The sequence below is a fragment of the Lonchura striata genome, chromosome 6 (assembly GCF_050655825.1).
Source record: "Lonchura striata isolate lonStrDom1 chromosome 6, ASM5065582v1, whole genome shotgun sequence".
Taxonomy (NCBI): domain Eukaryota; kingdom Metazoa; phylum Chordata; class Aves; order Passeriformes; family Estrildidae; genus Lonchura; species Lonchura striata.
The window spans coordinates 28332499-28346774 of NC_140708.1; the positions used below are offsets into that span (position 1 = coordinate 28332499).

The following is a 14276-nucleotide window of genomic DNA, read 5'->3' on the forward strand; positions in this document are numbered from 1 at the left end:
CGGGGATATGCAAATAAGGGAGCGGAGTGACCTCACACGCGATGGCTGCCGGGAGGTGCCGGCGGCTTCACTTGCCAGGACACAAAATGGCCGCGGGGCGGGGTTGGGGACGCGCATGCGCGGCCGCGCCGTGTGACGGCGAAGCGGCGGGGGAGCGCCGGTGGCGGACGCAGGTAGGAGGCGCCGAGGCGGCGGGCGGGTTTCTCTGCCGCCTTATCGCTGGCCCCGCGTTGTCTGCCTGCCTGCCTGCCTGTCTGTCTGTCTGTAGTGTGGTACGGTGGCGGACCCCTCGTCCGCTCAGTAAGGTGCTTCGGGTAGGGTGGGAGAGCCACTACCTCCCGGGGGGGCGCCTCTGTGGGTTAGGGAGTCCCCCCCTTCCCTGCAGTGGTAGAGGCCTGGTGGATATTCCCTCTGTTATCGTGGACGATCCCACTTTGGGCCGGGGGTGCCGTCGCTCCGTGGTCTCGGTGCCCATGGGCAGGGGGCTCAGTCCTGGAGCGGTGGGGTCTGACTCCCGGCACGGAGGGGCGGCTCTGGCTTTGCCCTCTTATCCCCGAGTGTGCCGCGGGTCTCTGCTGTCCCCGTTATTCCTTCCCCTCACCTGGCAGGCTTCAACCCACTGCCATGGAGCTCCTCAGGGAAGGATGGCAGAGCCTGTGGAGAGCTGAGGGAAGGATGGCGGTGCCTCTGGAGAGCTCCTCAGGGAAGGATGGCGGTGCCTCTGGAGAGCTCCTCAGGGAAGGATGGCAGTGCCTCTGGAGAGCTCCTCAGGGAAGGATGGCAGTGCCTCTGGAGAGCTCCTCAGGGAAGGATGGCAGTGCCTCTGGTTGGCCACCCCTTCCTCTACCAGGGTTGCCAGGCCTCCCCTCAGCGTGGAGGGTCCCTGTGGATGTGGCATAGGGGATGGCAGCGCTACTTGGGCATGTCCAAAGTCACGGTGTCCCCATGTCCAGCCTGACCCCACAGGCATTGCCTGGCTCCCTGTGCTCCTGTCCTGCACGTGGGATGCCAGGGGCTGTGGCTGGTGACCCGGTCAGTGGCATGTGGCCCTGTGGCTGCAGCTGGGTGCTGCAGAGGCATGGTGGCCTTGGGAGGTTTGCTTAGGTGAAGAGACTCCCTGTCCCGGGGAAGCTGTGTAGCAGAAACTCCTGGTGGCTGCACTTGACAGAGTGGTGAAAGTTGCCTCTCACCTGGAGTTTCCTGTTAAGTCTTAACAAAGAACAGGCAGAACGTGTGCAGTAATCCCCTCTTGTAGCTCCTTTGAAGCAAATGATTTCAAATTTACTTCTAGTTCTGTAATTTGAGGTCAGAGTTACCTGGCATTGGTTCCCATCCTAGTGCTGTGAGGTCCATTACAGGATTAGAGCTTATATTAACAGCAAATGATCAGGAACAAGTTTTTTAATACATCTAACACACTTCCTTTACACTGGAAAACAATGAGTTCTTTAGACACGGGATGTTGCAGGTTGTTGAGGTAAAAGCCTTGCTAAGTTCCAAGGCTATGAGATCTGCCCAGTTATATTGACAAACCTTGTGTTTTTATTAGGGAATGAGATCTGATTGAACAAGATTGCTCAGCTGGAGCACAGCTCCATGGAAGCTACCAGCTGGTTCAAGGTATTAATTGTCTGTGTGGCAGTTGTGTTTGCGTGTATGAACTCAGCAGGGCTGATGGAAGCACATGATTGCTTGTAATAAGAAGGGTATTACTTAACCTCATGATGCACAGTCATCACTGATTGTTGAATTGGTAAACAGTACCGGGAAATGCCCTCATAATCACTTTCAGTCATGTTTCCATGCCTGATCCAGGTGGTTTCAGAGTTTTCATTTCTTCACCCATCAGATACAAGGCTGCAGGGAGCCTGCTTTAGGGTGTTTGCTCACATTTCACACAGGACTGTGTTTAATGTTCCCTCAGAGTCCTTGTTACTAAGGGATTATCTGAGGGTGTTAGGAGGGTTTCAGGAGAAGTATGGAGTGGAGAAACTGAGAGCCTTGGAGTTACATTCGTCTCTAAAAGGGTGCACAAGATCAAAGTTTTGTCATAGGAGCTTAAATTTTGTGAAGTGTCTATCTAGGAAGGAGCTTTCCTGGGACAGAAATAGGATTTTGAGAGGTATTTTTTGTTAAAGCAGAGGCTCTTTTGGTTTTATTTATTCAAATAGCTCTGTGGAGGGGTTTCTCATTTTCTGCCAGACTTCTGCCAGAATCCAGGTAGTTTGATGGGGTGAGGACCCTCTGAGATATCTTGTGTTGTGGAGGTGTCCTGGGGTTCCATGTGTGGGAGGGAAGGAGTGTGCAGAACCTGGTCTGTGCTCCCAAAATGGGCTCATCACTGACAGATAACCCTGACCAGACAAAGACATCCATGACTGTCACTTGCAGGCTCTGGGAGGAATTGATGTGCCCAGCACCAGGCGTTTTGCTGGGACAGGTCACAGGACATCAGCTCCAGCCCAGCTTCCCTGTGAGTGGGGCTGGACTGCCAGCAGCCCAGTCCTGTCTGGCTGTGACAAATGCCTATAAATGGGGTTTTGTCTCGGGTGGTTTTTCCAGCTGCTGGGTGGATTTATTGTATGGCAGTTGCAGACATACAGAGCTGGCTTAGTAAGCACCTCAAAACCCAGAGGGTTTTGCAGCAGAGGCAGTGTAGTGGCAGCTCAAGCAAGCACAGACATATCCTGAAGTAGTATTTGGGATTCCAGCCTGCATTACCCACACAGGGGAGAATGAATACGAGAGTCATCCCAGTACTGCAGTCAGGTCTGCAGATGGTTGTTTCAGGTTGCTGTGTGGCAACTTCAGCACATAAAAATCATCTGGCCCTGCTTAAAAGGCTGGCTTGAGGCAAGATTCACATGTATGGCTCTGCTGCTGGCTCAGTAGAAGTGGCTTCAGCTGTGGAAGGCTGGAGCTCTGCCTTGTTGTAAGGCCAAAGCATTGCTGAATCACCACGGGACACAAGGACTCGTGCATCCAGCTGTGAGCTGGCTAGGAACTTGGAGCATATGTGTGAGCCCCAAGCTGTGATGTGTTCCAGACACAGCTGTATGCCAGCACTCTCAAACAAAAGTAGTGCTTTCCTGGTAGCCAGTATTCCAACATCCTCCTCCGGAAGATAAGATCTGTGGACGTCACTGGCAGGAGCCAGATGTCAAATGAAGAGGAGGAAGTTTCTCAAATAAAGACTTGTTGCTTTTTAATTTATGAGCTTGTTGCTTTATGACTGTGTTAGAGGTTCAGCATGAATGAATGATAGCTATTCCCTCCTGCAGCTCCTTTTCCCATTACTTCTTATAACCTCATGTTGAAAAGTTCTGATATACTCCATGAATAATTCTCCATCCCAAGGAAAAGGTTATGAAAATACCAGTGTGGCAGTAACAGTGCTTTGGGTATAGAAGTGAAATCTGCTTTTTGCAGACAACTGTGATTTGTTTCTTTTTAACTGGCCATTTGCAGATGAGGAGGGAAATCTATCAAATGACCTAATAACTAGCCTAGCAAAAGTGACATCACTTGCAAATATCAGCTGGCTGGAGAGGTTGCACATCTGTGAGGGAGTGATGAGGGAGCAGAAAGAAAGGAAGTGGAACTTCACCCTCTTTGAACAGCGCTGTAGCATTTATATGACAAAATGAGGTGTTTCTGGAAATTTTAACAGCTGTGGTTTGTGCAACATGTGCTCAGTGAAGCACTTTTTGGATGGGGACAGCATGAAGTGCAGCACTAAGACCAAGGTTTGTGCGGGCTCTGCTTTCACATAGGTTTTGGATAGCAAAGGCAAGCTTAGGATAAGAATCTCCCTCATAGTAGGTCCCACTGTTGGTCTGTCTCTCCCCATATCCTGCCCCACGGTGGCAGCAGATGCTGTTTAGGGGGAGAGCAGATGAGTCTGGGCACCATTGGTGGCCTTTCCACTTGTCCACCCCCAGCCTGCACAGCTGTCTTGGGGTGGTTAGAGGGGATTTCCCAGCCTTGTTCCCTTTAGTAGCTGGTTTTTGTACAGCTGTTTTCTGTGAACTTGTCTAATCCTTTGAAGCTGCTGCCCAGCTCTCTAATACCCTTTGGTATTGAATGTCAGGTGTTTTACTACCTGCCAGATAAAGAAATATTTTTGTGTGCTTTAAGCTGACTTCCTGCTAGTTATAGTGTTCCCATTTCTTGTGTCCTGAGAGTTTCATGAAGGGGCCCAGAACTATGGTGTCTTCATCTGCTCTTCAGTCAGTCCTCTACAGAAGGCTTTTGGTGACAGAGGACTTACCTCTGGGACAATTGCCTTAACTCTCTCTCCTTCTTAATCTTTGTCTTTATGCATTGGGACTCCTTTCCAATTCTTGACCATACAAAATGAAATTTCCCCTTGAGGCTTGTCTGTCTTTAATTATGTCTATAAAGGTTCATTGTCTGGCTGAATTATCTTCCAAGCAGTGTCTTCCTTTTTTCTGGCCATGGGTTTTGGCCTGGCAGGGATGCAGAATGTGTCTGAGCTCCACAAGGGCTCTGCAGTTGGATCCAGTTGAGGTCTAGTGCTTTGGCTAGGAGTGGAACCGAGGTGCAGTTTCAATCTAGTGATGTAATTGATTGGAACAGATGCTGTTCCTGCTCCTTCTGAACTAGTTATGAGGAATTCCTTGGCCTAGGCAGAGCAGATGGCTATTTTTGCTTTTCTAATCTTGCCTAGAAGTGGTCAGACTCATGGCTTCAGGGAAATGCTGAATGGGATTGGCGTTTCATCAGGTTTCATACCCAGACGTTTATTCTTCTGCTTGATTTCCTGCTTGGACTTGCTGCAGCTGGTGTTGCAAGCCCAAGAGGATGGTGTGGTGTGTAGGTTCCTATTTCTTATGTGTTCAGTCTTATCCCACATTGCAAAGCCCCCATGATGTATCTGAGTTGGGTGAATGCAGACCCCGGAGGGTTGAAACAGGAGTGGCACACAGCCCTTTATCTTGCTTTTGACAGTGCTAAGATAACAACCTTGTTGTCAGCCTTCATGTGTGTGCTGTGAACAGGGCTTCTCATGATGGCATGGGCTGGAGGAGCTGGCTTGTACTGATTTAAGAAACCCTTTTGTCTCACATAAGTGATGTGTATTTTGCCTTGGGTCTGTAGCAACTGACATGTGAGAGAGAGCTCAGTCTGAAAAGCACAAGAGAACGTTTCTAGCCCCAGCTCCTGGCCATGAGCTCCGGTCAGTGCAGGTGTGAGGAGTCCTCACACTCAGCCCCTTGTGAACATAGAGCAACTTGTTCTGTTCTAAGGCTGCCGTGTCCATGTTTTATTTCTGTGTATATTGCTGTCCAGCCAAAGCATCTTTATTTCAGACTATGGTCCTAAGACATAGGACACTCCGAGACAAGCTGGACAACTGCTAAGGCACTTCTGGTCACTTTTATTTCATGATGGCACTTTTATTTCATGATTTCATGTTCTGGTCATGTCTTTTCATACCAGAAAGCAGCAGCATAAATAACTCCTGTCTTAGCCAGCCCAGGTGCAGTAAGCTGTGTCTGCCTGGGGAAAGCATTGTGCACATGTGAGGTTACATCACAGCTCTTGTCATTTTTATTTGGGTAAAAATTTACATTAGGACCTAAAAATACCAGTGACTAGGTATGTTTTCTGAAGGCTGCTTTGTTGTTTGTAGCTATCTAGCTTGATTCTTTCTATGACCTTGCCTTTAAAGAGCTGGATTAATTGTCTGCTTGCTAGATAACAAAGAACATTATAGGGTAAAGGACAGGGCAAGCTGCTCAGGAGGAAGCAGTCATACCCCCAGGATCCCATGGCCTGGCTTCAGCTTAATGAAAACAGCTTTAGTGCAGCAGACAGTTTCTAGTCTCTTAAATCCCCTACAATCCACTTTGTAGCAGCTCCTCAAAACAATACGAGTTCTGATCGCTACATACAAAGATTTACCAATTAACTTGATTCACCTTTTACTTAATTTAAAAAAATGAATCTGTTTTCATTTTATTTTATTTATTTATTCTCTTCTGCAGGAGCAACAATGGATTGGCCCCAACAAAGATGTAGTAGGTGTTGGGAGAAGACATCTCACCTGAAATGGAGGTGATCGAAGGAGCTGAACACTGACTGCACCAACATGGGGCTGCGACTGCTGGCTTGTCTTTTCCATTTGCCCACTGCAGTGATCTATGGCTCTCTGTCGCTCTTTGTTTCCATTTTGCACAACGTGTTCCTCCTGTACTATGTGGACACCTTTGTCTCTGTTTACAAGATTGATAAACTGTCCTTTTGGATAGGAGAGGTTAGTTTTTTTCCATTGGTTTCTGCGCTCTTTTAAGTAGGAAATTCTGAAACCAAGACTGTTCTTTGCTAGAAATGTGAAAACTGTTAGTTATAACAGCAGTGTTCCCTTTTGGAGAGGGAGAAAGGGAGCCTTCCAAGTGCTAACTTGGGCTTTTCAGTTTTTCCCACTTATATAAAAATAGAACAAGCTGGGACAGAAAATGCAGAGACTTTGTTCTTAAAGACTGCCTTTCCTCTGTGGCTATTGGGGTGTTTCACAGGCAGTGAAAACCACTGGCCTTACTGCCAGTTGCCCCAAACAGAGGCATGATACAGTGGTGATGGGGCAGGGAAGGTGTGCTGGGACAGTTCCTGCTGATGGCTCACCATGCCAGCTCAGCACTGTTTGCTTTGGTGACAGAACGGAGCTGTCCTGTGGTTTGTTTCACTGTCCTGTTTTCTTTCCTAGACAGTGTTTCTGATCTGGAACAGCCTCAATGACCCTCTGTTTGGCTGGCTGAGTGACCGAGTATTCCTTAGCACACAGCAGTAAGTGAAGTTCTGCTATCAGAAGAGTCTGGGAAGTTGTTTAGTCTCTGGGGAAGATGATGTCAAATTGGCAGCTTTAAAATGATGCCGTGGGAATGGCTTACTGGGCATGGAACTCTTAAATACCTCCTATTCATGGCATCTTTGAAGTTCAGTGCTCATAAATGTTTTTTTTTTCAGTACTTGACTGTACAGAGAAAGTCACACACGCCTAATGGGTGGATGTGACCCTAACCCTGAACAGTCATGAGTGGTGCAGAATCTAAAATATGGGCATCTAAAATCTCAAGCCCCTGCTATATGAGTAAGTCTGTTAATGAGATGTCAGAGAGTTTCTGTACATGGTTTGGGAGGCACAAGGGGGAAAAGTACAGTTATTTCCATATGGAATGCCTCAGACCAGTTGTTCCCAAACTCTATAGGATGGGAGCTGAGGCAAGACAGCTCTGTATTGTTGGCCATTAACATTTTTCATATATTTATGTCAACATTTTAATGAAAATCATGGTGTGGCTTCCTGCAATTAATAAAATCTCATGAAAATCATTTACATTCCACAAAGTGCAGACAGTACAGTACTATCAGGGAGAGAAATGCTCTGGAGAAAAAAAAATTCCTTTTCTTTTTGGTTTTCTTAAACCTATATTTTCACTGTTAGCTGAGAAGGTATCTGATGTGGGTGGTTGTTACTTGAACAAAAGCTGTATTTGTATCTATGCCACTTACATTACTTCCTTGGAGAGGAAGGATATGTGATCATGCAGGGTTTTGTCCAGCTGTGTAAAATATCTTTTTTTTTCTTGTTGCAGGGCAGGAGCAGAGATTTCGTCCCCTGAAGTAGTTCTGAAGAGGCTCAGAGCACTAAGCCACAATGGCCCTCTCTTTGCCATTTCTTTCCTGGCTTTCTGGGTTTCCTGGGCTCATCCTGGTTTGCAGTTCCTCCTTTGCCTTTGCATGTACGACAGCTTTCTCACCATGGTTGACCTCCATCACAATGCCTTGCTTGCAGACCTGGCTGTTTCAGCAAAAGACAGGACTAGCCTCAACTTCTACTGCTCCCTCTTCAGTGCTATAGGCTCCCTGTCTGTCTTCATGTCCTATGCAGTATGGAACAAGGAGGACTTCTTTTCTTTTCGCATATTTTGCGTCCTGCTGGCCCTCTGCTCCATTGTTGGCTTCACCCTGTCCACACAGCTGCTCCGCCAGCGGTTTCAGGCTGATGGGAAAGCAAAATGGGACGAGGAATCAACCCTGAAAGGGTAAGGGTCATGAATTCTTAGCAGGGGCAAAGGCCTGGCATACATTTGCAGCAAACTAAATGCGTGAGAAGATCCAGCACGAGGCAAAATGTGTTAATTATCTCTGGTTCTTGTCTATTGATACAGTTTTCAGGATCAGCTGTCACACTGGCTCCTCTGAAAATAGAACAAAACTGTCTTGTGTCAGCCATAGTCCAAACTGGAGGCAGAGGCCTAACCTGATATATGGCCATCCAGTGTTTGGAGCATGAAATGAGTTCATGTCTGGAGCACCCAGTGAGGCCTGTGAGTGGTAGAATGTCAGAAGCAGCTTATGAAAGCATTCGTGCTTGGGCACGAGACCACATTGCTGCCCCTGCCCTACAGAATTGGACAAGTGAATGTTTCTCCCTGTTAGTCACTTCAGGTGCCTGATAGTAGCTGGGCTGTTGGTAGGCCACACCAAGCTGATTTTTCCTGTTCAGCTCCTTCCTTGGGCTGCCTCACTTGACATCTCTTGTTATGAGCTGCCAGCATTATGCTGTAGTAGCAGCAGATCCTGATGAGATGTGCCAGGTGAGCTAACTGCAGGGACATGGAAGAGGAATGCATGTATAGTGGAATGGCTGATAAGAGGAGAATGCATTTCTGGACAGAAAGGTGAATTTTGTGTTAAGAAGATGGATGTTCTTTGGGAGACTGTTGCCTGTGCTTCTTACTAGTAATAAGCAATCCTTGTTGTAGACTCTACTGTTTTGATTGGTCCAGGAATATGAAAGGTCGGGATGGGAGCTGAGGAGAGACAGCTTTGCATCTACAGGGGGAGAGCTGGGGACTCTGTCTTGGTGTGAGGGATTTATGGTTGCTTTTTATCCCTCCTTTTCCTTCAGGCTGTACATTGAGAAACTCTCCGTCCCCCAGGAGAAGAGGATCACCCTGGCAGAGTATCTCCAGCAGCTCTCCCGGCATCGCAACTTCCTCTGGTTTGTCTGCATGAATCTTGTCCAGGTAGGCACAGAAGTGACACGCTGCGGTTCAGAGGATGAGCGCTGGCTGTGGCGCTTTGAGATGGATGATTCAGCAGTATGTGAGTTCCCGAGAAAGGGCAGAGATGTTCCCAGCACCCACTTGCTCTTGGAGCCTCCTGCACATGCTGGTTGATTCAGCAGCTGGTAGCCACTCTCCCTGCTTGTGACTGAGGATACTTCCTGAGCAAGCTGTGGGTTGCTCCTTCCTCTCTCTGCAGCATAGGCTGGGTTATGGGGGCTGACTGAGCTCTGTGCAGCCCATATGGGGTGCAGAAGCACAGGGCCTGGCTCACAGAAGGGATGAGTTTCAGAGTGCTGTTTGCTGGCATGGCTGTCAGCACAGTCTCCTTTCCCTTTCCGTTTTCCTGAGGCTCACATCACTGTTCTCACTGTCCAGCTGGATCCATCTCCCAGCTGGCTTTTACCATTTCTGTTCTTCATCATCTTCAGTGATGACTACCAAATGCTGGCAGCCTGCCCAGCTTTGTGTGCCGCAGTCATGGCTCCCTGAGGATCCCTCAGTTCCCCTCAGGCAGGCTCTTGATGCTGGTCTGCATCTTTGTGTTCAAGCCTCACTGCCTTACCAATGTCCTCCTGCCAGCTGCTGCCTCCCTCCTGCCATGCCACTGTCTCCCCCAGCCTCATGGTGACTGCTGTTACCTGCTGGCCCTGTCTGCCCTGGCAGCACTGTGCTGTACAGCTGGGCAGTGGGGCTGACTTCGGGCACAGAGTGGGCATAGCTGATGGCATCGCAGCTCTGCAATCTCAGCCAGCAGTGCTGGAAATGTCACAGCTGAAGTCTTGCTCTGCTGAAGCACTCCAGGCCTATCCTGCATGATCCTTTGGCATGGGGCTCCTAGGACAAGAGGGCTGTTAGCTTTTTCTGTTCTTTCTCACTGCTGTTCCTGCTGACCAGCTCATCTGCATGCTGCCTTCACAGGTTTTTCACTGCCATTTTAACAGCAACTTCTTCCCTCTGTTCCTGGAGCACCTGCTGTCAGACCAGATCTCTGTCTCTACTGGATCTTTCCTGCTTGGTGAGTTTCAGGTGGGCCTGCAGGGAGCAGCTGAGTCACATAGGACCTGGCCCGAGTCTGGGTTTGCCCTTCCCAAACTCCATCTGGGGAGAGGTGTGCTCACATGCAGGACTCTGGGCTGTAAGATGCACACATACACACACCCCACGTGTTTCCTTGGGACCTCTGAGTTGTCCTTCCTGGGCACAGAAGTAACTTGGAGCCTTTTCTAGTAAGGACCAGCCTGGTGCTGGACACCAGACTCTAGAGAGCTATTGCTGTCAGTACTAGAGGCTGCAGGATTCAGTATTCCCAGGATGCAGCAGAGAACACAGCCCTGGATTTTATCCCTTCTGCAGCATACAGACCATTTCCACGCTGCTACAGATGTGTGGGCATTACCCTGGGAGGGTTCTGTGCAGGCCAGGTCTGGTCAGGCAGTCCTGTCTCTCTGATTTCTGCTCCAGGGCTGAGTTGCAGCCTCTGCATGACGCTGGGGCAAATCTTTTCTTCCTCTCTGTCCACGAGGTTGATGGAAGAAGGTCTCCCTCTGTAGGAAAGAGTGTGGTATGCCACAAAGCCATGGAGTAAATCTGCTGCAGCCTTCTGTATATGCAGAGGAGCTACTCTGTGTTGTCCTGCTGGCAATAGCCAACCTTGCTGTCTCTCTTGGTATCATGTCTGGGGGCATGGTGGAAAGTGAAACTCTGTCAAACTGTTTGTGTATCTGTCTCTGCTCAGGTGTTTCCTACATTGCCCCCCATCTCAACAACCTCTACTTCCTGTCACTCTGCCGCCGCTGTGGGGTTTACACTGTGGTGCAAGGACTCTTCTTCCTGAAGCTGGCTCTGAGTGTTGTCATGTTCCTGGCAGGACCTGATCAGGTGTATCTGCTCTGCATCTTCATTGCCAGGTAGGCAAGCACTTCTTCTGCCCTCTGCTTCCTGGGAAGTAAAATGAGTTGTCCCTGGTTTAAGAAAAGGAGTGGAAGGCCGGGAACAGGGGGCAGAATCATACATAAGCCACATGGTTTCCAGCTTTGACAGCATATGGGACAGGTCACTGCAGAATCCACAGGCTTGCCCTGCTGCAGAGTGAGGGAGGCAGTGATGTTCAGGTCACAGGACTGGTGGCAGCTTGCACCTGCACTTGCCAGCTGCAGAGAACTCTCCTCTGCAGCTCTCAGTGTGTGCTGCAGCTGCCTGTGAGTCACAGGTCCAGTGTGTCCTATCCCCAGGCCTGTCTGTGTGGCAGGTTAGGACTGATCTGAGGTGTCACTGCAGGGTACAGTCTTATTGATAGTGGTGTTCCTCTCCTGTAACTAGGGCTTCTGAAGTTTTTATTTCAAGTGTGGGGAAACCTTTTTCACCCTTGCATTTTTTCTGCTCTGTCACATTTTCCTGTCATTTGATAGCCTTATTCAGTGCTTTGCCTATTGTTCTGCAGCAACCGCGTGTTCACAGAAGGGACCTGTAAGTTACTCAACCTGGTGGTCACTGATTTGGTGGATGAGGATCTAGTCCTGAACCGTAGGAAGCAGGCGGCCTCAGCCCTGCTCTTTGGGATGGTGGCTCTGGTCACCAAACCAGGCCAGACCTTCGCCCCTCTGATTGGCACCTGGCTGCTCTGTGCATACACAGGTAAGGATGCTTCTAGGGAAAGCAGTGGAGCAGGACAGGGCAGACCTGTGAGTTCAGTGTCTGGCACCTTGTGCTGTGCCCTGGGTGGGTGCAGAGGGCTCTTCAGTTGATAACCTGTGCCTGGTCTCTGCATCTCCACGGCTGGTCACGCAAAGAGAGTGGACAAAGATCCAACCCCACTGCCCCATTCTCACAAACTCTTCTCTGACACCAGGATACGACATCTTCCAGCGCAACCCCCTGAACAACGTGGTGAGTGCCCAGCCGAAGCTGGAGTCTGCCATGGCCTTGGAGCCAACTCTTCGCCAGGGCTGCTTTTACCTCCTTGTCTTCGTGCCCATCGCGTGTGCCCTGCTGCAGCTCCTCATCTGGTCGCAGTTCAGCCTGCATGGGAAGCGGCTGCAGCTGGTGAAGGCTCAGCGGCAGAGCCTGACACAAGGCCAAGCACCAGAGGTCAAAGCAATCTAAGGGTGCCTGAGCCCCCAGGATGCTACTGGTTCCAGGCTGGTGCTGGAGGGCAGGTGAAGGGCAGGGATGGTGGGCTGAGAGAGCCTGATGTTCATGGTTCAGCTGTGAAACGCTGTGATGCCAATGTTTGCTCATTCCAGGTGGTCATCACTGGGGAAGGCAGAGAGGTTCAGCATGTGAGGGGCCTGAGACAGACCACTTGATCTCAGGAGCAAGAACATTTCATCCCAGCTTGTCCAGGGAGCAGAGAGCTGCTAGAAACAGACACATCCCCAATGCACTTCTCTGTGCTGGGTGTGGCTGTGGGGAGCCACAGCCTCTCCAGCTGAGCAGGAGACTGCACAGGGGGTCCTTCCTCACTAGAGCCTTTCACTCTTGTGGAGTGGGAGGCTCCTGAGGGACCAAGTGACCCAAGGGAATGATTGCCAAACAGGAGCAGGGATGAAAGGACCTTGAAGGCCTTTCCCAGTAACTGGTAGAACCCTTCCACTTGCAGTGCTGTGGTTTTTGGACCAAATCCACTCTTAAGCATTTGTTGTTCACAGGACAATATCCTGCACATCCAGGATCTGCTGGGTGGGCTGTTTTATGCTGAGGTTCCCTTCTCTGTGGTCTTGTACAGGGAGTTGTTGCTGGGTTTGAACTGAGTTCAGAGCCTTGAGCTGTATCATTTCACTGGGCATCCCATTGCATGTGTCTACCCCTCACTTCCTCTCTGCAGCCCCTTCCACTCAGTGCTGTCACACAGCTGTACCATGAGCCCCCTCCCATTCTGGGCAAGGTGAGGGAACCAACCCCTAATCCAGCCACTGGAAGTGCCTCCCTGCCCAGGGCGATCCCAGGTGACCCAGTGAGGCAGCCTGGTGCCCTCCCCTCTTGCAGGAGAGCACAGCCTGGAGGAGACACCAGGTCTTGCTTTTGTGCCTTTGATTCTTCTTTGGAGCCTGTCTGACACAGTACTGGGCAGTCACAGGATTGGGATTTTACCCCTGTGGAGAGGGGCAGACATCTCAGCTCCTCTGTGCTTGAAACAGTGCCCGAGTTAGATCATCTCACCTGCTGAGAGCAGGTCAGAGAGCTGCTTAGCCAGGGACCCAAGAGCAGGTGCTTTGGTCTCCTTGGTTTTGGCTGAGAGCAGAGGGACAGGTTATCACCAAAGGGGTCCCTGAGGCAAGGGAGTGACTCCTCAATCCCTAGTGATGTCTTTGGGGGCAGGCAGAAGGGATGTGCCAAATCCTGTGCCTGCCTGCCTGCTGCAGGAGGGAGGTTTGGCAGGCAGTGGTGTTTGAAGCTGTTGCATGTTGAGGGATGTTCTTTTTTTAGTGCCAGGTTCCCTCTGGGGTCTCAGCCCACCAATCTGCCATCTTGCCTCAGGACATGGCTGCCTTCTGTCTTGGACCAAGACATTCCTGCCATGAGGCTGCTGTAGTTCTTACTGGTTCAATCATAAGTTATTTCTGCAACTTCTAACCAAGTTTGAGAATGATTCTCCATTTCATAAATTAAAGATTATCTTTTTCTGAATTGCTTGATGATTTTCTTCTAGCCAGTGGCTCTAGCCTGGCTGGGTGAATGTAGTGCTGTGGGGACACAGCTGTGGCTGGGTGGAGACAAGGGGACAGCTCCTTCCACAAAACTGCACTGAGGCTTGGCTGCTTCTGCAGGGGGCAGAGGGGATCACCAGCCTTTGGAGGGAGGCGTCACTTACCCCTGCTGCTTTGGAAGGGCCCAGAGTTAGGTCTGTCCTGTTCCTACACTGGTGGCTGCTGTGGACAAAATGGGACAGTCATAGCACTGGGCACTGTGCCACCTTCTCAGGGCCCACCCTGTGAGCACAACTGTACTCAATGCTCTCTCTGCAACCACCTGGGTTGCACCAGTTCTTCTCACAACAGCAGTGCATTACCCTTGCCCTCTTCCAGCCTTTCACTTGTCTGCAGTGACAGAAGACTCAGGGGTAACACATAAAGGAGAGTAGATGTGGACACCATGGCTGCAGCCCAGTAATCTCTTCCCAAAAAGGCCAGACCAGAAATGCAATCTTGGACCAAAAATGGTGTCTCCTTGCACAGGCAA

The 14276-nt window shown here is 50.0% G+C and overlaps 1 protein-coding gene across 17 annotated transcripts; it reads left to right on the forward strand.

Moving 5' to 3' along the window:
• The first annotated feature begins 26 nt into the window (after positions 1-26).
• Positions 27-13724, forward strand: SLC68A1 (solute carrier family 68 member 1). Of its 17 annotated transcripts, none has more exons than XM_085582720.1 (10): positions 141-305; positions 1550-1620; positions 6012-6280; positions 6731-6810; positions 7620-8069; positions 8939-9056; positions 10017-10113; positions 10834-11005; positions 11539-11732; positions 11947-13724. In XM_085582720.1, the coding sequence occupies exons 3-10, from the start codon at positions 6116-6118 to the stop codon at positions 12198-12200; spliced, it is 1530 nt and encodes a 509-aa protein (XP_085438846.1). In that variant the 5' UTR covers positions 141-305; positions 1550-1620; positions 6012-6115; the 3' UTR covers positions 12201-13724. The 17 variants fall into 17 exon arrangements, with proteins under 17 accessions (XP_085438851.1, XP_085438846.1, XP_085438857.1 ...); XM_085582731.1 differs by having other exon boundaries at positions 6012-6081; XM_085582726.1 differs by having other exon boundaries at positions 6012-6044.
• The last annotated feature ends 552 nt before the right edge of the window (positions 13725-14276 follow it).

Bases quoted from the DNA above. Each gene is read 5' to 3' on its own strand.
- SLC68A1 (XM_085582725.1), top strand. From the start codon at position 42: ATGGCTGCCGGGAGGTGCCGGCGGCTTCACTTGCCAGGACACAAAATG. The intron at 6,045-6,730 runs GTAGGTGTTGGG...TTTCTTTCCTAG, and splicing joins TTGGCCCCAACAAAGATGTA to ACAGTGTTTCTGATCTGGAA. The intron at 9,057-10,016 runs GTAGGCACAGAA...CTGCCTTCACAG, and splicing joins TCTGCATGAATCTTGTCCAG to GTTTTTCACTGCCATTTTAA.